The sequence below is a fragment of the Lucilia sericata genome, unplaced genomic scaffold, assembly GCF_015586225.1.
Source record: "Lucilia sericata isolate MDLA Ls3-8-SP2 unplaced genomic scaffold, ASM1558622v1 Contig000439F_arrow, whole genome shotgun sequence".
In the NCBI taxonomy this organism is placed as follows: Eukaryota; Metazoa; Arthropoda; class Insecta; order Diptera; family Calliphoridae; genus Lucilia; species Lucilia sericata.
In genome coordinates, this window is record NW_023994454.1 from 18,330 (window position 1) to 42,500 (window position 24,171).

The window sequence follows — 24,171 nt, forward strand, 5'->3', positions numbered from 1 at the left end:
CATTGTTAAGTCTTTATATCGTTTATCAAACTGTGTTGGGTGTTTCTTTCCTTTCAAATAAAATAAAGAAAAAACATGGTCTGTTTCTTCTTTCTTGAACCTATAAGACGAACAACACGATAGCTTTATTTATCTATTATGTATGTGGGTTTAAGTGATTTTCTGAAGTGAACTTTATATGGCAGCTATGACCAATTGAGTATATATACAGATTTACTATTGCGTTGTAACATTAATACTCTTTGTTTTACGCAACATTTATCTTTAATTGAATATTTATACCCTACACCACTTCAGTGGGAAGGGTATATTGGGTTTGTGCTGATGTTTGTAACGCACAATAATATTGGTCCTATACCCATCTTAAAGTATACCAATCGGCTCAGAATCATTTTCTGAGTCGGTTTAGCTATGTCCGACCGTCTGTCCGTCCTTCTGTCCGTCCGTCTGTCCGTCCGTCTGTCCGTCTGTCCGTCCATCCATGTAAACCTTTTAATCAAACTACAAGTCGCAATTTTAGAGATAATTCAATGAAATTTGGCACATGATCTTTTATTGTACCGTAGACAAAATCTATTGAAAATGGTTAACATCGGTTCATTATCTCACCTAGCCCCCATACAACTGAACCGCCGAATAGGGCTTGTAAACCTTGTAATCAAACTACAGGTCGCAATGAAATTTGGCACACGATCTTCTATGGTACCGGAGATGAAGCTTGTTGGAAATGGTTAACATCGGTCCATTATTTCACCTAGCCCCCATACAACTGAACCGGACGAATGGGGCTTTTAAGTTCATAATTATGTTTAATATACTCGTATCTCGACAAAAAGCTGCAAAACCAAGTTCTATACTAGCCTTGATGAACCTCACGAATTGCATAATTATAGGTCCTCATATGACCCTAGCCCCTATGAAAATCCCCCATCAAAATTTCACTTAAATGTCCACAATTTTATTCAACAATAAACGGCTTAAGTATGTATATCTGAGGCAAGGTACAATTCAATTTAAACGCTTTATTATGGCAAATAAATCACATTATATATTTGTCAAAGGTGTAGGGTATTATATGGTCGGCCTCGCCCGACTATAATTTCTTACTTGTTTATTGTTCATTTTGTTGTTGTTGCTGCTGTATTGCATTTCTATTTAAAGTTTTTTAACAAATACAAATTTAATTTAAAAGCCCTCAAAGGTTTATTAGTAACAACTCTTTCAAATGAATCTCCTCTAATTAAAATTTATATAAAATACAATTTATGCCTGATTTATCATAGTTCAAATTAATTCTAGAAAAAAAATTCTAAAAAAAATAATAAAATTGATTTCTTTTTATATTGACTTTATTTAATATAGTGATATTAATTACCACTGAACACCTTAATTACTATTATTAACATTTTTTGTTCTTCCGGGTTTACATGTGTGTAAATCTCTTTGTAAATAGTTATAGCAGTTTTTTGTTTAATTAACTATTAAGAATAAATGTGTAAAATTTAATTAAAATTTTACAAAAAAGTAAAAATCGTTTGATTAAATTCCATTGAATTAATATTTCGAGTAGCCTGAAGTAAATACTTTTTTGAATGTGGTTTAACTTAATGGGAATTTAAATGTTTAAAGTAACGAAATAAATGACAAAGGTATTTTATATTACAATTAGTTTCCATATTCAACTGCTAAGCTTTTTTCTACATAAACCCATATTAATATTAATCATACGCCACCTGCTATAAATCAGATTTGTTGCTTTAAAACAGATTTCATGTAAATGTAACTTTATCTTATGTTAACCACAATTTAAACTCAATTATGCAAACTCATCCAATTGTTATATTTATTTCAGATCCTTTATCTTCTTATATTTGGAAACTTTTCAAATTTTCGTAATCAAAAGTTTCTTTTGTTTTAAGAACAATCGACTAGTGTCTTAATTATAAACTGTTGCAAACTATTGTTTGTCGATGACAAATAAATTGAGCAAAGGCTTCGGAATATTAAGTAATCATCTAGTAGATACGTTCACTTACAAACTATGTATAATAGTAAGAAATTGAAACCTACATATGTATGTGTATACATCTATATATACCCAGCAGTTCGATCAGATGGTCTTAAATTACCTATTTAACCTACCACTAGCCAACGACTGCTTAGGCGACCTATTTTAACATGTGCATGTTCTATGATTAAGTCAAGTTCCATACATAATGAAGAGACAGGCAAAAATGTTATGTTTGTTTTTTAAGTTTCCACTCTCTCGCTTACAAAGGGGACACTAAAGTGACGATTATCTTCACCCTCGTTTACATAGAGTACATCCTTGATGAAAGAAGACTCTTTGTCGAACTGTTGGATATTTACGTATCGCAGCAGTTCGACAAAGAGTCAATGCATCCGAAAAATACAGTGATTTCCACTAACGTCTAACCACCTGGTTTGCTCTATTTCGTCTTTCATCACGGATGAACTCTTTGTAAACGAATGTGAAGATAATCGTCACTTTACTATCATCCCCTTTGTAAACGAGGGAGTGGAAACTTAAAAAACAAGCTTAAGCTTTTTGTCTGTTTTTTCCTAAACTATGGTGTGACGATTGACTTCCTTGTAGGACACGCACATGTTGAAATAGCTGGTAGATTAAATAGAAAGTTCTAGTCTGTCCGACAAACTTTATCTATTCGCCATTACTGCATTAATATTTATAATTTTAGGATAAACTATGCAACGTACTTTATTGTTACAAGATAAACGATTGCAAGTATGTCTGAACGCAAGGTACCAAAAGAAGTATAACGTGTGGTTTAACACAACATATTGGCACTAAAACTTCACAATTGGGAGAATCCATGTGAAAGCGGACAGCAGTCGGATTTACCATCTCCGATTTTAATGAAACTTACCACACATATAAAATATATAATATGTTCCACATATCATTGACTTTTTGAATGGAATCTCATTCCAATGTAAAAATATCGCGATTTGAAAATTGAAAAATATGTTAAAATTTCCTAAAAGTACATACACATAATTACCCATAACTCTGAAACTACTTAAAGTCCAACATAATTTTTGATTTCATATTAAAGCCAAAGATATTGTCTTTAAAATCGTGTAAACAGAATATTTTACTTCCAAAAGGTCAATTAAAGGTCAATTTTCATAGTGTATAATTCAATGTCAAATAGGTCAGACAGCCCCGTGTTAAACATTATAAAAATACATGGTATGAGGATACCTAAACTCTCTTCTATATTCTAGTGAAAACTTTTCGATGGAGACTCGTGTAGTTCAGGAGTTATTAACCAAAACGTAATTTAAAACCAGTTTTTTATACAAAATTGTATGAAAAATTAAACAAACAGAAAAAATACACATTAGAATCAATTTCAATTTATATGGTAAATTACATTGTATCTCATAAACCACTGGTCCGATTTAAATGAAATGTGCAAGAAAATTATGAAGGACGATCAGGCCTTACTGGAGGTATCCTTTGTCATCACAATATTAAAATAAAAGGTGGAAAACAGCGTTTAAGAAGTTAACTCTTCGACTTCAAAAATTATTTTAAAGCTTCTATCATCTATAAATGAGATCAAATTTAACTGATCATAAACTTTTCGTAATCTATACAATACAGTAAAGCTAGATCCATATTGCAATACTAATTAAATTTAAGGGTTTAAGAGATATAATTTAAATAAAGTAGTGGACAAAAGTTAAACAATTAAACTAAAATAATTTTTCAATTTTACTTATAACTTAGTACTACCATTAACTTTTATAATACCCGTATTGTCTACTATAAGAAAAATTCAACTTCAGCCAAATCGGTCCTTATTTGCAGATTTGTGAAGCTTTAATATTTTTTTATAGTCGAAGTACTCTCATTTAACACCACGTACCTCACCTTGTATTTTAACAGGGCGGTAACAAGGTAAATTTTCAGTAAGGTTAAATCGTTCTTAATAATTTTCTTGTACATTTTATTTAAATTGGTCCTGCAGTTTAAGAGATACATATCATTTTCCATATAAATTGAATTGATTCCACTTTGTATTTTTTTCTGTTTGTTTAATTTTTCATACGATTTTGTATAAAAAAAACTTGCTTTAAATTACGTTTTGGTTAATAACTCCTGGACTACACGAGTCTCCATCGAAAAAATTTCACTAAAATATAGAAGAGAGTATAGGTATCCTCATACCATGTCCTATTATAATTTTTAATATGGGGCTGTCTGATATATTTGGCATCGAACAATACACTATAAAAATTGACCCTTAACCTTTTGGAAGTAAAATATTTTATTTGCACGATTTTAAAGACAATATCTTTGGCTTTATAATCAAAAATTATCCTGTACTTAAAGGAATTTCAAAGTTATGGGCAATTATATGTATATACTTTTAGACAATTTTAACATATTTTTAAATTTTCAAAGCGCGATATTTTTGGTCTGGAATGGGATTCCGATCAAAAAGTCATTGATTTAAAGAACACTTTCAAACCATAATATGTGTGGGAAATTTCATTAAAATCGGAGATGGTAAATCGGAAAATTGCTGTTTTCTGTCCGTTTTGATATGGATTCACCCAATTACCAGATACAAATACACACACATACTATAGAAACAAACATGCTCTAGAATTGCCAAATAAAAGAATTTTGTTTTAACCATCTTTAAGATGAAAATCCCAAAAAACTTTTAAAAATTAGATTTTTTAAGTGTTAAAAAAATAGTTCAATTGCTATATTAGGCGTATACTTAATATTTGTAATAGCAATAAATCATTAACACGTATACGTACAGGTGTCGTTAATAAAAGCCCAATGTAAAACTTTACAATTGAAAATGAAAATTAAACACGAAGTTTTTTTGAGATAATATTTTTTAACAATTTTTGTTCTTTATAACAAGCCTCAGAGATAAAATCGAAATTCCGAACGGTTTGCATGATATGGGTCCATAAAAAACAAGTAAGAGTGTTATATTCGGCTGTGCCGAATCTTGTATACCCACCATCAAATCATTGCCAAAAAGGAATGCTTCCTTATAAATAAACTTTGATATTTAAGAATCGATGCTTTTGTTATTATCAAAACAATTTTCTCATTTATTACATCTATGTATAGGGAAATTTTTGTCGAATTTTGTCGCTGTCCTTGTATTTTTAAGGTAGCAAAAAGCGTTAAAGTTATTTTCTGAGGGGACGTTTGGTCAATTATGGACCGATCCTCGTCAAATTTTCTATAACGATTCTAGTTTAGGCTAGTAATGACCGTTAAAGCCATTTTCCGAAGGGGACCGTATATGGAGGTAGGATAAATTATGGACCGATCGTTATAAAATTTTACAAAGCGATTTAGGTTTCTATAGAATAAGTTTATGTCGAATTTCATCGCTATAGATGCTTCTTTTAGACAATTATGAACCTTAAAGCCATTTTCTGAAGGGGACCTTATATGGGGGGTAGGGTCAATTATGGACCGATCCTTATAAAATTTTACAATGATATTAAAGTTTCTATATATTTTAGACCATTCGGAGCGTTGAAGTATTTTTCTGAAGGGGACCTTATATGGGGGGTAGAGTCAATTATGAACCGATCCATATACAATTTTAGAAAGCGATTTAGGTTCCTATAAAATATGTTCATTTCGAATTTCATCGCTATAGATGCTTCTTTTGGACAGTTATGAGCGTTAAAGTCATTTTCAAAAGGGGACCTTATATGGGGGGTAGGGTCAATTATGGACCGATCCTTATAAAATTTTACAATGATATAAAGGTTCCTAAAAAATATGTTTATTTAGAATTTCATCGCTATAGATGCTTTTTTATTCAGATATGATCGTTAATGTCGTTTTCTGAGGGGGACCTTATATGGGGGATAGGGTCAATTATGGACCGATCCTTATAAAATTTTACAATGATATTAAGATTCCTATAAAATATGTTTGTGTTGAATTTCATCGCTATAGCTGCTTTTTTTAGTCTGTCATGAGCGTTAATGTCATTTTCTGAGCGGGACCTTATATGGGGGATAGGGTCAATTATGTACCGATTCTTATAAAATTTCACAATGATACTAAGATTCCTAAAAAATATGTTTATGTCGAATTTCATCGCTATAGCTGCTTCTTTTAGTCAGTTATGAGCAAAAAAATATGTTTAAGTCGAATTTCATAGCTATAGCTGCTTTTTTTATTCAGATATGACCGTTAATGTCGTTTTCTGAGGGGGACCTTATATGGGGGATAGGGTCAATTATGGACCGATCCTTATAAAATTTTACAATGATATTAAGGTTCCAAAAAATATGTTTAAGTCGAATTTCATAGCTATAGCTGCTTTTTTTTATTCAGATATGAGCGTTAATGTCGTTTTCTGAGGGGGACCTTATATGGGGGATAGGGCCAATTATGGACCGATCCTTATAAAATTTTACAATGATATAAAGGTTCCTAAAAAATATGTTTATGTCGAATTTCATCGCTATAGATGCTTTTTTTAGTCAGTTATGAGCGTTAATGTCATTTTCTGAGCCAGACCTTATATGGGGGATAGGGTCAATTATGGACCGATTCTTATAAAATTGTACAATGATATTAAGGTTCCAAAAAAATATGTTTAAGTCGAATTTCATAGCTATAGCTGCTTTTTTTTATTCAGATATGAGCGTTAATGTCGTTTTCTGAGGGGGACCTTATATGGGGGATAGGGTCAATTATGGACCGATCCTTATAAAATTTTACAATGATATTAAGATTCCTATAAAATATGTTTATGTTGAATTTCATCGCTATAGCTGCTTTTTTTAATCAGTTATGAGCGTTAATGTCATTTTCTGAGGAGGACCTTATATGGGGGATAGGGTCAATTATAGACCGATCCTTATAAAATTTTACAATGATATTAAGATTCCTAAAAAATATGTATATGTCGAATTTCATCGCTATGGCTTCTTTTTTTAGTCAGTTATGAGCTTTAAAGTCATTTTCTGAGGGGGACCTTATATGGGGGATAGGGTCAATTATGGACCGATCCTTATAAAATTTTACAATGATATTAAGATTCCTATAAAATATGTTTATGTCGAATTTCATTGCTATCGCTGCTTTTTTTAGTCAGTTATGAGCGTTAATGTCATTTTCTGAGGGGGACCTTATATGGGGGATAGGGTCAATTATGGACCGATCCTTATAAAATTTTACAATGATACTAAGATTCCTAAAAAATATGTTTATGTCGAATTTCATCGCTATAGCTGCTTCTTTTAGTCAGTTATGAGCGTTAACGTCTTTTTCTGAGGGGGACTTTATATGGGGGCTAGGCGAAATCGTGGACCGATATTGCCCATTTTCAATACCAAACAAACTGCATCAATATAAAATATATGTGCAAAATTTCAACTCGCTAGCTGCTTCCGTTTGGACTCTATCGTGTTTTCAACAGACGGACAGACAGACGGACAGACGGACGGACATGGCTAGATCGTCTTAGAATTTAATGAGGATCCAGAATATATATACTTTTATGGGTCTTAGATGAATATTTCGATGTGTTACAAACGGAATGACAAAAACAATATACCCCCCATCTTTTTTGATGGTGGGTATAAAAAGTAAGGAAACATATGGTATTCTTTCATCGATTATACTTTCTAACCAGCTGTTGGTTATCTACACTACTATAGTGGGGAGGGTATTATGAGTTTATGCTGATGTTTGTAACACAAAATATTGATCGTACACCCATCTTAAAGTATACCAATCGGGCCAGAGTCACTTCCTGAGTCGATTAAGATATGTCCGTCTGTCCATCCGTCCGTCTGACTGTGTGTCCATGTAAACATTGTGCGCACTGAATATGTCGAAATTTTTGAGATAATTTGATGAAATTTGGAACGTGAGCTTCTATTGAAAACGGTTGAAATCGGTCCATTATTTCACCGGACCCCCAAATAGGGCTTTTGACTTCATTATGATCTACTATCTCTGAAAAAATTGGCAAAACTTAGTTTTATGTAGGTATAGACAACTCTAGCGATTTTCGTATAGATCGGGCATTATTTAACCCTAGCCTCCAATACAAAGTCCTCTTCAGGAAATAAATTTAATGTACACAATTCACTTATAAACACTAGTAACACGATGAAATTAACATAAATCCCTACATTAAATTTATAAAGATCAGACCAATTTTTGTCCTAGCCCCCATATAATCGGACCTACCGATTTGGGCCTTTTAGCACATAAGTACATCAAATATACTTTATACTATCTATCAAAAAATCATCATAGTTAAGTTTGATATAATTATGAATAACACTGTCGATTTTCATAATCATCGGGCCTCATTTAACCCCAGCACCTATACCAAGTCCCCTTCAGCAAATGAATGTACTTGAATGTACACATGTCCATAGTATCACGATGAAATTTTGCACAAATTTTTTACAACAATAAATTTTATAAGGATCGGCTCAATTTCTGCCCTAGCCTCCATACAACCGGACCTTCCGAATTGGGCCTTTTATCTCTTAACTATGTCTAATATACCACTATCTATCCAAAAATCGGTTCAATGTGCTGATGTTTGTAACACTGAAAAATATTTGTTCTTAAGTATACCAGTCGGTTCAGAATTACTTTCCGATTTGATAAGCTATATCCGTATTTATGATCGTGTTTTCAATATAATTTGTTAGAATTTGTCACATATTCTTCTCTGGATCCAATGAAAAAGGCTGTTGAAAATTATTGAAATCGGTCTTTTATTTCACCTATTCAGCATACAACCGTACATGTACAGACATTATTTGGAACCTATGTAAGATTCAACATAAAAGCTTTATTATTGAAAATGAATTAGATTTAATGCTTGCAATTGGTGTAGGGTATCATATGGTCAGTCACGCACGAAATCCTTTGAATCCATGAAATCCTTTGGCTACTTTCTTTTACCAAAATTTAGTTCTTATAACTTTTATAATCAAGTTCATAACCATTTCTTTCCTTTCTCATCCTTCATTTATTTTCCCACTTTCTACTTTAATTCTCTACAGCTACCAGTAGCGAAGTCCTATTAAGTAAATTGACATTTAAGTTTCCTGCTCTTGTACCCATCAATAAAATCACTACAAATTAATGACAAACTACTTCTTGGAATGAAAGTTGTCATTTACACTGATTACTTAGTGTTGATAAACATTACCGCAAGTCTCTTTAGTTGGAATAACTAAAATTTCTTGTAGGAGTTTAAATGGCTTTTTCTTTTCCCACTTTTTTACAAATGATTACAGTCACACCATGACGTAATAAATGATTGATTTTCAAACAAAAGTTGAAAATGTGGCCGGAATGAAGAGATGTTTTTCTTGTTGTTGGACTTGTGGAAGCAACTGAATTGAAATTTTGAAGGTAGAAAATTTGTATGTTCTCCTTGAGATTAGTTTAAATGTCCATATTCACTTAGAAGAGTAATTAGACCATTCAAGACCATTTCCTTAGACAGGTACAAAAACCTTTTCTTTCATGACGATAAAAACTTGTTAATTTAATTTTAGTAAATTGTGAAGTAATAAATATAAGCAATATATATTTTAAAATTATCCTTTTTAAATAATTTACAAAAATAAAATAATCATAGTATTAAGTATATTATTGTAAGTGATAAATTATATTTCTTAATATTATCTCACTCAACAAAGAAAAAACATAATTTTTATGATAAATTAATTTTTTAAGCAGCTATGACAAATTTTCGCTATTTTATTTTTTTATACCCAGTGGTGATAGAGGATATATATAACTTTGTCATTCCGTGTATAACACCAAGAAGTATTCATCTGAGACCCAACAAAGTATATATTCTGGGTCCTTATCAAATTCTGAGTCGATTTAGCTATGTCTGTCTATCCGTCTGTCCGTCTGTCTGTGTAAAACACGCTCACGATAAAACGAAGCAATAGAGTTTAACCAAATTCACCCAAAATGTTCTTCATTTTCCTAAGTTGTTTGGCATGGAAAATAGGCAAAGTCGGCTCACACCGGGAAAAGTTATGAATCAAAATTTAAAACAACCTCGAAAAAATAAGAATTTTTTACACATTCTGATGTAATTTTCTCAAAAACTACGCAAGATAATTCCATGAAAATCACCATACATTCGTTTCTACACAAGATCTTGAGCTCTGCTGAAAATTGCTAGAATCCGTCAACAATTTCATATACCTCCCATAAAAAAAGTACACATTCCCGGAAAATGGGTTTTTTGTTAATAACTTCCGTCACAATGATGATATCTTCACCAAATTTTACAAATTAAAACGTTATGTACATAGAATTCATTCATAGAAAAAAATTTCTGGATCGGTTCATAATTGGACATAGCTCCCATACAAGGTCCCCTCCCGAAAATCACTTAAACGCGCATAACTCATTACTAAATTAAGATATCCATATAAAATTTGGTGTAAGTATTACTCATATGCACAGAAATATTACTGTGAAAGTTTTTTCCGATCGGCCCAAAATTGGTCATAGCCCCCATACAAGGTCCCCTCCCGAAAATCACTTAAACGCACATAACTCATTACCAAATCTTGATATCCACACATTTAGCAAAAATATTGCCCTTATATACATAAATTGCACTATAAAATTGTTTTACGATCGGTCCATATTTGGTCATAGCTCCCATACTAGGTCCCAGAATTTTGAAATTTTGTCTTTATATACATAATTGGTCATAGCTTTCATACAAAGCCCTTTTGCGAAAATCTCTTAAACGCACATTACTCATTACCAAATAAACCTATTGATACAAAATTCGGCACAAATATTAGTTTTGTATACAAAAATTCTATTTCAAGATTTTTTCACTATATGTTCATAACATGGATGCAGTCGGTCCCATACAAGGTTCCCTTCAAAAAGTCACTAAAACACACATTAGTTATTACTAAAATACGATATAGATACAAAATTTGACTGACACATATCTTTTATGTACAGAAATTTAGCTTAAAGAATTTTTTACGATCAGTCTATATTTGGTAGGGATGCCAAACGGGACTGGCTTTTACAAATCCCGGGATTCGGGATTTTGAAAATTGCAATCCCGGGATCCCGGGATATTTCGGGATCCCGGGATTTTTCGGGATCCCGGGATTTTTCGGTATTTCGGGATTTTACGGGATTTCGGGATTACATGAATTTAATTATTTTATATATGAAAATCTTTAAATCATCATATTTGTAAAGAAAATTGTTTAATTTTGTGGAAATTTAACAGACAGAAGATATATTTAAATTAAAACAATCCAATTAATTCCAATTTTTAAATAAAAACTTTCAGAATTGCATAATTTTTGAAACTTTTTAAATACATACTTACTTCCTAAATGTGGCCTCCGGTAGGTTAGTGGTTAGTGTTCTAGTCTGGTAGACCGGAGGTGGTGGGTTCGATTCCCACCTGAGGCACTGGTTAAGTATTTGTATGGTATGGTATTTCTTCGGATTTGATGTATATACATCCTCCTTTCAAACTAACTAACTAACTACTTCCTAAATAAAAATAAATATGAAGTTCCGAAATTAGACATAAGCACTTTTTAAAACCTCACACTGTTCCATGTGAACTAATAATTATAACAGATACCAATTCAATTATTCGAACATCAATTTAGAACCTATTCTTTGAAAAATATTTGGAATTTTACTCAAAATACATATTAGTTTTGGAACATATTATATTCGTAGTATTAATTTAAAATTTTAGGTGCATTCAGAACAAGGTAATTTACCTTTACCGGTATCATTTAGATTTGTAGAAAGTTAGAAATGTAAAATCCTCTAGTATTGAAAAATAAAGTTTGTATTCGACTGTGCCGAAATTAAATACCCACCATCAAAATATTGTAATGTATTGATATTAATATCAGCATCAATGTGATTTTCAGAGGAGGTCCAATTAGGTTTTTTTGTGTCAATTTTGGTCCAAATTTGCAGCCCAAATAGAATGAGTCTTCTAACTCGTGTTTTCAGCTTACAGACACAGAATGTGTATACTTTTTGGGTCGGTCTACGACCAACATTGCAATGTGCTAACAAGTAAAAAGTTATAGTTGGGCGAAGCCTACCATATAATACCCTACACCAGTTATAAAAATAAAATGTGATTTATTGTTCATAATAAAGCATCTAAGTTTAATTGTACCTTGCCTCAGATATAATTTTGCTATTTTTTGTTGAATAAAATTGTGTACATTTAAGTCATATTTCGAAGGGGGCTTTGCATAGGGGCTAGGGTCAAATGAGGCCGCATCATCAAAAAATACATCAGGGTCATGAAGGCTAGTATAGAACTTGGTTTTGCAGCTTTTTGTCGAGTTACGAGTATATTGAACATAATTATGAACTTAAAAACCCTATTTGGGGGGTTCAGTTGTATGGGGGCTAGGTCAAATATTGGACCGATGTTATCCATTTTCAATAGGATCCGTCTCTAGTACAATAGAAGATCATGCAAAATTTCATTGAATTATCTTCAAAATTGCTGTAGTTTGATTACAAGGTTTACACGGACGGACGGACAGACGGACGGACATAGCTAAATCGACTCAGAAAATGATTCTGAGCCGATTGGTATACTTTAAGGTATAGGACCAATATTATTGTGTGTAACAAACATCAGCACAAACCCAATATACCCTCCCCACTAAAGTGGTGTAAGGTATAAAAACGAAGTGAATAAATAAATTTATATGTGCTATGTGTATGGACTCATACCACTTTAAAAAATAAAAGGTGCAAATATGTATAAAATTAGCTCTGCGGAATTTTGTTTTGCATGAGTCAAAAATAAAATAAGATCGTAATTTTCAAATTAATGAAAATTATGGCTCAAAAAAAGAAAATAAAAACAGTTTTTTGAAACAAATCCTAATCCCGAAAAAATCCCGGGATTTATTTTCCAAATCCCGGGATTCGGGATTTGCCAATCCCGAAAAATCCCGGGATTTTCGGGATCGGGATTTCGGGATTGGCATCCCTAATATTTGGTCATATCTCCTATACTAGCTCCTGCTCCTAAATGCGCTTTAACCGTATTTAACTATTTGCATTATCAATTTGTGTAGAACAAAAATTTATGTATATATTCTGAAAATCCTTAAATCTTTCACACACATACATACATGGAAATTACTAAATATTGCTAAGCTCTATAAAAATATAAAAGAAAATGGCGTTTGTAATGTTCAATAAATCTTGGAATTGTAATAGATTTAAGTTGTTTAAATCTTGGGATTTTCCTATTTAAGACATGAGAAAACTTATTTCTACAAATATTTGATCAATTAGAAAAGTATTAATATAAAAGTAGCTGGTGGAGGGTATTTAAGATTCGGCACAGCCGAATATAGCACTCTAACTTGTTAAATTTTATATTTGTCCATAAATTTTCGCTTTAGCGAATACAGTTATTAAGCAGCATTTTGCTATAAAAGCAGCAGAATGTAGTAAACACTTTGTCTTAATCAACTTAATGTTTTCATTTAATACTTTGTGACAATTAAAATAGCATTTTCATGCTGACTTTATCCCATACAATATTTCTATTTCTTTTTAGTTTGTTCTTTTTAATATATTTCTCATTCGTATATTTAGTTTTTCATTCATTCATTTAGTCATTTTTATGTGGCAACAAAATAAAAAAACATTACTGAAACAACATTATTTGTTTGCTGTAATCTGTTGTTCTTTTAAAAATGTTTTTATGTTGCAAGTTAAGCATTATATTGCAAGTTTTCGCAGCCATACAGCCTGGTCGTATTATGTAAGGGTTATATAACTAAATAATATAACCCTTTGAGGTAGCATTAATGCAATTTTCTATTTTCTATATTTTAAGGGAGAATAAATAATTCTGCAAAAATTTTAAATGCCAACACGAACCTTATTTCTTTATATGAATTAAAGAACTATACTACGAATAATTAACATTTACTTAATTAAATAGTTATCATACGCTACCATTACAGTTTAATATTATATACATATGTAAACAGTGTACAGTGTTAATGAAATATTTTGAAAATAATTCACAAACTCTAGAGATGTTAGAGATATAGTCAGAGTTCGATACCGTGGAACAGATTAATATACATATACATATGTATATAAAGGCTAGTGGTCATCCTTTATTACAACACCAAATATTTGTTAAATTGTTCTATAAATTTTAGAAAAACATGAATTACTTAAACAAAACTAGCTTCCTCGCAATTAGCGCCATCTCAGAAAGGGTTAAGTTTTTTACTTAGAACTTAATGTGTGGAAAAAGTTTTCAGTATTTTGTATTTCTTTATATTAAACGCTAATGTATTGTTATTTCTTTAACATTTAGCTAACTCGCGTAGTACGTTTTGCAGTTGGATAAAAAGTAGAAAAATAATCGAAAACATTAAGTTGCATTAAATAAAATAGCAGAGCTTAAAATAAGAAAACCACATTAAAAAGGACGAAAAATTAAAAAAATTTAAAAATATATACAAAATGCAGGAAAGGACACTAAGAGCCATTGTAAAAACTCGTACAATAATTTCATTGCTTTTAATGCTTAGAATAATAGAAACGGGCTAAATGTCGGTTACAAAAACAACCGAGTTTCAAAGCTAGATTTCTTGGAATCTTTTACACAAAGATTTAGCATATTTTAATATTTTTCCACTGTAATAATAATTAGCATCAACAGTTTAAATGAAACAAATGAATAAAGAATTTTGTAATTTGAATGTTTTGTATGATATGAATAAGATCTTAATTTGAATAGAACTAAAGATATGTTATATAAATTTAAGTTTAAAATTATAATTCCCTGTATTCTACGACTTCTATTATTAGCTTATGCTTCAATAATCTGGTGGTCTGCTTTGGACAAAAAGTGTCATATCAAACTACTACAGGGAGTTCACCGTACATGCTGTTTGGGTATAAGTAGTGCCATGTTTACTACTTCAACCAAAGCTCTGGAAACATTGCTAGATATTCCACCTACTGAAACATATTTAAGATATGAGGCGGCACTTATAGCCAAATGGCTCTATACTTTAGGCGAACTGCCCAAAAGCGGTTATAGGACACGTTATCAATGTATACTGGACACATTGGAAGGTTATACACAATCACAAACTTTGAAACGCTGATCCCAGATAGAATGTCTTGATCATACGGAACATTAGAGCAAATACCAGTAGGAATCCATTGTTACACGGATGGCTCTAAATTTGGGGGACAAAGTGGGCCTGGGATTCTATATTGAAGACCCAGAAACAGAAATATGCCACCATTTACCAATTCATAACACAAGCTTCCAGGCAGAAGTCCGATCAATAACGGAATGTGTAAATTGGATTATAATAAATATGGCGCCCACAGCCCTTAATATATTTAACGATATCAGGTGATAGAATTAAATCTAAGACCGTTTTGGATTGTAGGAAAGCTGAATGCTCTCCAAGAGGTAAGGTTTACATTATATGGGTACCAGGCCACTCGGGAGTGGTTGGCAACGAAAGAGCGAATGTAATAGCTTTAAAGGAGGTAGTTAACCTGACAAACGCAAAACCATTCGACGCAACAAAAGTTGAATTAAAAATAGGGGTGAGAGAATCTCATAAGGAATCTTGGAATAATGAAACGGTGGGTAGAACCATAAAGATCCTATAGAACAAGACGAGAAATCTTCTCAAAATGAGCAAGTCTGAAGTTACTATGATAGTACGTATTCTGAGTGGACATACAGGATTACGAGCACATCTATACAAAATTGGCCATGCTTATTCAGACGAATGCAGAGCATGTGAAGAGGACAGTGAAACTCTGGAGCACTTTCTTTGTAACTGCCAGGCATTCGTTATAGTTAGATCCAAATATCTTGGAAGTGATGTTATTCTGGAAATAACATTCCTGACTAACACTGATTGGAAACTTCTTGTATTATTCTTATCTTATTCCAAAATAACAAGATAGTCCCTAATACTGATGATTTTGTTTACCTTATCAAAATTAATTTTAACTAGATTATCAATTTATCTAATAGGGAAAAGCAGACGGTAAACAATTTTTTCATCTGATCTAAATCAAAACTGATCGCTCATAACTATAATGAATAAAGACGTTCCTCTCAATGAACTTAGTCTCTATAAATGATTTATACAATCTTATGAACATATTTCATCTAGAACGACTCTAACTACAACATAAAAAGGTTAGAAGGTTTTTATATCCTCCACTACCAGCCATGGTAATAGTATATAAGTTTGTCATTCCATTTTGTAAATGAGAAATATTCATCTGAGACTCAACAAAGCATATATATAATGGGTCCTTATGAAATTCTAAGTCGATTTTGATAAAAATGTCCATCTGTCTGTCTGCATATAACACGCTCACGTTCAAACGAATCAATAAAACTTAATGAAATTTACCCAAAATATTCACCGTTATCCTAAGCAATTTAGTGATTAAAATCAGCAATAAAACTTAATGAAATTCACCCAAAATATTCACCGTTATCCTAAGTAATTTAGTGTTTAAAATCAGTATGACTAACCAATAAGTTCAGAGTTATGAGTGAAAATTAGAGACAACCTCAAAAAAATTAACTTTTTCACCAATTTATTATACTTTTTGTAAAAACTACAGAGATATACATACAAGAATTAATGTATAATGAAATATAAAAGACATATAAAATTTCTTAAAAATTGGTATCTGGAATAGTTATTGAACCTAAACAGATTGAGTCTTGCCTCAAATGCATTACACATATTTTGATGAAATGTTTGGATTTTGTGCTAATCTATTGTTCATATATCTTTTATATTCTATTCAGTATTAGTCAAACAGTCTTCATTTTATTTACCAGAAATTAAAGATATTTATTTGCATTATTGTATGTACATTCAATTGTTTTAAAATCAATAAATTTAGAATGTATTTGCTTGGGTCATGCCAAATTGTGAATAAATTTTCAAGTAATTTACACAATAGGCTTTTATACACATATAATTGAGATGTATTTATTTGCCAAAAAGTTGTGAACTTTTGCAAATCTATTAAAAATTTATTTTATTTATGTATCATATAGCAAATGCATACAAATCAACACACATGCTTAAACCTATATACCATAAAAACCCCTTTCATACTCCAAATCAATGGGAAATAATACAAAAGTTATTTTATTAAATAAAAAGTTTTTATAAAATAAAGTATGAAACATGAACTTTTATTTGTATTTATAGTATATATGCCAGTGTGTAAAACAAACACGTTGACACACATACAATGACCAAAATAATTGCAGGCATACAAAAACATATAAATTTTCCCAAGTATGTATTTGTATGGAGGTAAGTAGGAAGTAATTGGAACCTAAATGTATAGAATGCATGTATGTATATGTATGCAACTCAGTACCAGTTGGTCAATTGTTTTCACTTTTGTACTAAAATTACACAATATTGTAATTTTATACATGTGAAGCTTTCTTGCACCCTCACCCTTGAGTAAAGACATCATTGCTTACTTGGAAAATGATTGTGTGTATATGTAAGTATGTATTTGTATTTATTTCTATGAAGTAGAACATTTTATTAACTTTTGCTTTTGTAAATGAAAATTCTGGTAAATTCATTGACATGAATATTTAGGTGAACCACTGGCGGCAGTATGTATGTAAACTTTGTGATGAACAAAACTGAATGTATTTATGATATTAAATATTATATTCGAGTGTGAACGATAGCAGAGTTGTTGTATGAAATTAAATATTATATTCGAGTATGAACGATAGCAGAGTTGTCCTATAATTAAGTTTATCGAAGTAAAATAATGATATTTTCGTTTAATATTGTAGGACTAATTTTATAAGCGGTTTATAAAACCTACGCCACTATACATAGAGTAACCAAATTCGTAGCTTTAAAATTCGCTATCAAGAAACTAACTAATTAATTAATTAATTAACTAACTAACTAACTAACTAACTAACTAACTAACTAACTAACTAACTAACTAACTAACTAACTAACTAACTAACTAACTAACTAACTAACTAACTAACTAACTAACTAACTAACTAACTAACTAACTAACTAACTAACTAACTAACTAACTAACTAACTAACTAACTAACTAACTAACTAACTAACTAACTAACTAACTAACTAACTAACTAACTAACTAACTAACTAACTAACTAACTAACTAACTAACTAACTAACTAACTAACTAACTAACTAACTAACTAACTAACTAACTAACTACTAACTAACTAACTAACTAACTAACTAACTAACTAACTAACTAACTAACTAACTAACTAACTAACTAACTAACGAACTAACTAACTAACTAACTAACTAACTAACTAACTAACTAACTAACTGACTAACTAACTAACTAACTAACTAACTAACTAACTAACTAACTAACTAACTAACTAACTAACTAACTAACTAACTAACTAACTACCTAACTAACAATGTATAAAAATCATTCATAACCAATCTACCTAATTTTCTGTATACGATACAGAATTTTATAATCGATGCATTATTTAATTTATACGTGAAACATGTTTTAATACCAAACAGTCATTTACTAAAGCATAACCAAAGATTTTGACAATAATGAAGTTATTGTATCTCATATGTATAGTTGCAACAACATAGAAATTTAACACAATTTTACACTTAATAGTATTAAAGTTTTGTTGTATAATTATATAAATGAATTGAAATAAGTTTAGTTGTTTAGTTTTATATGCCAATTAGATAGATATGCTGTAATTTATCTTTTCATTTATGTTTGACTGACATATTGACAGTCAATATCAGGGGAAAATATAATTTAATCCAATTACATTAGGTACATATGGAATCAAAAGACATATAAGTTTCGAATGCATTTAATATCAAAAGTTAAAAATTTCATTTGCGATGAATTTAAATACATACATACCTTTAGTACGTATACTTAATATATAATGAACATCAATTCGACAACACTTATACGTTACCTCCAGACAAGAAACCTTTAATTAATGTTTTTACACTTTGTTTATATTTCAGAAACTTTACTATTTGAAGCAGCAAAAACAAACAGATGAACTTAAACAGCAACCGATCTAAAAATAACAATTTGAAATTTATTAACAAAAAAGTCCAACGTTATTATACGTTGTGGTTAAGCTAGATAGCAATGAAATTTACCTTGTTTTGAAATATTTTTATGCCTTAATTGTTGAAAAACAGTAAACTGCCCAAACATCAACAATGATATTGATGTTTTTCGTTTCTGTTTTAGAAGATTAAAAACTTTTTGATGGGTTAAGATTGTTTTAGTATTTAATATTGAAGACTCACAGTGTGTATGTATATAAACTTATTTTATTTTGTAATGAAATATATCCGTTTTTGAAAGTGGACTTTGAATAGGAGCTATGTACGAAACAATATATTTATGTCGAATTTAGTTAGTTAGTTAGTTAGTTAGTTAGTTAGTTAGTTAGTTAGTTAGTTAGTTAGTTAGTTAGTTAGTTAGTTAGTTAGTTAGTTAGTTAGTTAGTTAGTTAGTTAGTAGTTAGTTAGTTAGTTAGTTAGTTAGTTAGTTAGTTAGTTAGTTAGTTAGTTAGTTAGTTAGTTAGTTAGTTAGTTAGTTAGTTAGTTAGTTAGTTAGTTAGTTAGTTAGTTAGTTAGTTAGTTAGTTAGTTAGTTAGTTTGTTAGTTAGTTAGTTAGTTAGTTAGTTAGTAGTTAGTTAGTTAGTTAGTTAGTTAGTTAGTTAGTTAGTAGTTAGTTAGTTAGTTAGTTAGTTAGTTAGTTAGTTAGTTAGTTAGTTAGTTAGTTAGTTAGTTAGTTAGTTAGTTAGTTAGTTAGTTAGTTAGTTAGTTAGTTAGTTAGTTAGTTAGTTAGTTAGTTAGTTAGTTAGTTAGTTAGTTAGTTAGTTAGTTAGTTAGTTAGTTAGTAGTTAGTTAGTTAGTTAGTTAGTTAGTTAGTTAGTTAGTTAGTTAGTTAGTTAGTTAGTTAGTTAGTTAGTTAGTTAGTTAGTTAGTTAGTTAGTTAGTTAGTTAGTTAGTTAGTTAGTTAGTTAGTTAGTTAGTTAGTTAGTTAGTTAGTTAGTTAGTTAGTTAGTTAGTTAGTTAGTTAGTTAGTTAGTTAGTTAGTTAGTTAGTTAGTTAGTTAGTTAGTTAGTTAGTTAGTTAGTTAGTTAGTTAGTTAGTTAGTTAGTTAGTTAGTTAGTTAGTTAGTTAGTTAGTTAGTAGTTAGTTAGTTAGTTAGTTAGTTAGTTAGTTAGTTAGTTAGTTAGTTAGTTAGTTAGTTAGTTAGTTAGTTAGTTAGTTAGTTAGTTAGTTAGTTAGTTAGTTAGTTAGTTAGTTAGTTAGTTAGTTAGTTAGTTAGTTAGTTAGTTAGTTAGTTAGTTAGTTAGTTAGTTAGTTAGTTAGTTAGTTAGTTAGTTAGTTAGTTAGTTAGTTAGTTAGTTAGTTAGTTAGTTAGTTAGTTAGTTAGTTAGTTAGTTAGTTAGTTAGTTAGTTAGTTAGTTAGTTAGTTAGTTAGTTAGTTAGTTAGTTAGTTAGTTAGTTAGTTAGTTAGTTAGTTAGTTAGTAGTTAGTTAGTTAGTTAGTTAGTTAGTTAGTTAGTAGTTAGTTAGTTAGTTAGTTAGTAGTTAGTTAGTTAGTTAGTTAGTTAGTTAGTTAGTTAGTTAGTTAGTTAGTTAGTTAGTTAGTTAGTTAGTTAGTTAGTTAGTTAGTTAGTTAGTTAGTTAGTTAGTTAGTTAGTAGTTAGTTAGTTAGTTAGTTCGTTAGTTAGTTAGTAGTTAGTTAGTTAGTTAGTTAGTTAGTTAGTTAGTTAGTTAGTTAGTTAGTTAGTTAGTTAGTTAGTTAGTTAGTTAGTTAGTTAGTTAGTTAGTTAGTTAGTTAGTTAGTTAGTTAGTTAGTTAGTTAGTTAGTTAGTTAGTTAGTAGTTAGTTAGTAGTTAGTTAGTTAGTTAGTTAGTTAGTTAGTTAGTTAGTTAGTTAGTTAGTAGTTAGTTAGTTAGTTAGGTTAGTTAGTTAGTTAGTTAGTTAGTTAGTAGTTAGTTAGTTAGTTAGTTAGTTAGTTAGTTAGTTAGTTAGTTAGTTAGTAGTTAGTTAGTTAGTTAGTTAGTTAGTTAGTTAGTTAGTTAGTTAGTTAGTTAGTTAGTTAGTAGTTAGTTAGTTAGTTAGTAGTTAGTTAGTTAGTTAGTAGTTAGTTAGTTAGTTAGTTAGTTAGTTAGTTAGTTAGTTAGTTAGTTAGTTAGTTAGTTAGTTAGTAGTTAGTTAGTTAGTTAGTAGTTAGTAGTTAGTTAGTTAGTTAGTTAGTTAGTTAGTAGTTAGTTAGTTAGTTAGTTAGTTAGTTAGTTAGTTAGTTGAATTTACTTTCATCTTTCACAGAAATTATTAAATCTTTTGAAATATTTTATGCCTTAAGTGTTGAAAAACAGTAAACTGCCCAAACATCAACAATGATATTGATGTTTTTTCGTTTCTGTTTTAGAAGATTAAAAACTTTTTGATGGGTTAAGATTGTTTTAGTATTTAATATTGAAGACTCACAGTGCACAGTGGGGTCTCTCTGAACAAAACTTGTCATTAACTAAACTATAATGTTTTGGTATAAATTATGGGTATAGATGGATAGAGGAAGTCCTCTAGATACGAAGTAGAAAAAGAAAAAGTTGGACTTAATGCAATTTTTTTGCAAAATTTTCAAAAGAAAATTTTTTAAAAATTTATTTACGAAATATTTTTATTACATTTATATATATCCTAATTACTTTCGCGATAGACTAAATTTAATGCATCTTCTGAAAGATTTTTGGATTTTTTTAGGGAAAGTCTGTTTACAGTTATATAGGATTTGGGACAGGGAATTATACGAAAAGCTGTTATTTCCTATATTTTGCCACTAAAAATCGCTAACATGATAATAAGTGGTTTATATACCGGTGTACTTGCCTTTATAAACCTTTCAAGTGATACCAAACTCTCATGAGAGTTACTCTTCTCATCAAGGATTTTTTCCGTACAAACAGATTCCGTCTAATATTCTTGCAAAACTTATTTACAAGAATATTAGACCAATAAAGCATCAATCAATACAATGTCCAGTCATTAGTTTACTAGTTTCTACTATTTTATTGATTATTTAAATCAATTCATTTCGCATTCAATAATTAGATTTTAAATAAAATGTAAATATTTCCAAATCATGGAGTGTTAGAAAAGTGAGCCAGAGAATCTTTGGGATATGGTCGCTTAGAGGCCATCAGTGCCCAAATTGTACTTTTTCACTTTTAAAAATTGCAAAAAAAACATAAATATCTTTAAAAAAAATTAGTTAGTTAGTTAGTTAGTTAGTTAGTTAGTTAGTTAGTTAGTTAGTTAGTTAGTTAGTTAGTTAGTTAGTTAGTTAGTTAGTTAGTTAGTTAGTTAGTTAGTTAGTTAGTTAGTTAGTTAGTTAGTTAGTTAGTTAGTTAGTTAGTTAGTTAGTTAGTTAGTTAGTTAGTTAGTTAGTTAGTTAGTTAGTTAGTTAGTTAGTTAGTTAGTTAGTTAGTTAGTTAGTTAGTTAGTTAGTAGTTAGTTAGTTAGTTAGTTAGTTAGTTAGTTAGTTAGTTAGTTAGTTAGTTAGTTAGTTAGTTAGTTAGTTAGTTAGTTAGTTAGTTAGTTAGTTAGTTAGTTAGTTAGTTAGTTAGTTAGTTAGTTAGTTAGTTAGTTAGTTAGTTAGTTATTACACTGAGAACCGATTTTATTGATTTTGAGCATCAAACAAGTTTAAATTTTCATAAGGACCTAGAATGTATTTAATTTGTTGGGCCACAGGTTAATATTCTTTGGTGTTATACACGGAATGAAAATCGCTTTATCACAACTTATGGTGGTGGAGGAATTTAATTAGAACTCAAAATATATTTAATATTTTCGGGAGTTATATTCGGTTTGATAATCCCTCTATCACAACATATGGTGGTGGAGAGCATAATAATGCCTCGATATGTGGATTTGTCAGATGCCTCCTATCAAACATGTATATCCTACAATACCATGAGCTCAATAAACACGTCAAAAGGTCATTTTACAAACATTGCACTTCTTTCCCAAGTTTTCTATAAATCGAAACTGGTATATGTTAAGTACTAGCGCTAATAGCTAGGACTTATAAATGTGATAGCGATGACTAAGGGCTAACTAATCTTTACTAGCGAGATTTTGTTTCATAAATTTTATCTACATACGAATGTCTTTGAATACAATAAAGACCCAGATCCACTTTTCTCAAATACTTGATATATATAGTTTTCCAATCTCTGTTCCGTGGCTTTCGGTCTGAAAATCTTTTATTAATTTCTGAAGCTTTCTTCGACAATAATCCACAACTACACTGATGCATTGATTCGAATAAAGCTTCTAAGGACGTATATGGTAAACCAAAGCCGTGACTTCTTTCGTACTTATTGATCCGGCCGTAGTAAATTCTAGATTTCGAATGAATGAAATCATACAACTCTATTATCTGACACATTCAAAGAAAAATGCATCCGAAGTGCGAAATTCACATCTGATTCGTTCTTTATTCTTATGAACATATGCTATGAACTTTTTCCCGTATATGGTACCACATTCAATTCTCTGGTAACACCTCTATATACCTGGGTAACAACCCAAAAATTCTTAAATAAAACCTTACTATTTATTCAATAATTTGAAATTAACTTCTAATTTCTACTACATAATTTATTTAATGTTTCTACAACACCAAAAACTACATAAGCATTTCACTACATTAAGAACATTGTAATTAATTTTTAATTCTTCTAAATTCAATTAATTGTTTTTAAATTATTCCTCATCATAACGAGTTTTGATCAAAGTGAAAAATTGATAAGAAATGCTGACCAACTAAGTATAAATAGATATAATTATATAAACATTTTACTAAATTAACAGCTAATATTTACCGATTTAAAAGTTTCCATAGATATAATGAAAAATTTAAAAGCATTCAAATGGGCCGGCCTTTGTCCCCTTGCAATGGGCATTGTTAAAGCGCGTTGATATTGTATATGAG

The 24,171-nt window shown here is 30.2% G+C and overlaps 1 protein-coding gene across 1 annotated transcript in view; it reads right to left on the reverse strand.

The window, feature by feature from the left end:
• Window positions 1-23,942: 23,942 nt before the first annotated feature.
• LOC119604871 (putative odorant receptor 92a) overlaps window positions 23,943-24,171 on the reverse strand; it is a 1,379-nt gene continuing 1,150 nt past the window's right edge. Inside the window, exons 3-4 of the mRNA XM_037957762.1 lie at window positions 24,062-24,171; window positions 23,943-24,002 (exon numbers count right to left, since the gene is read on the reverse strand). The exon at window positions 24,062-24,171 is cut by the window's right edge and continues 46 nt beyond it. Coding sequence (XP_037813690.1) covers window positions 23,943-24,002; window positions 24,062-24,171 — 170 coding nt within the window. The remainder of the gene's footprint in view (window positions 24,003-24,061) is intronic.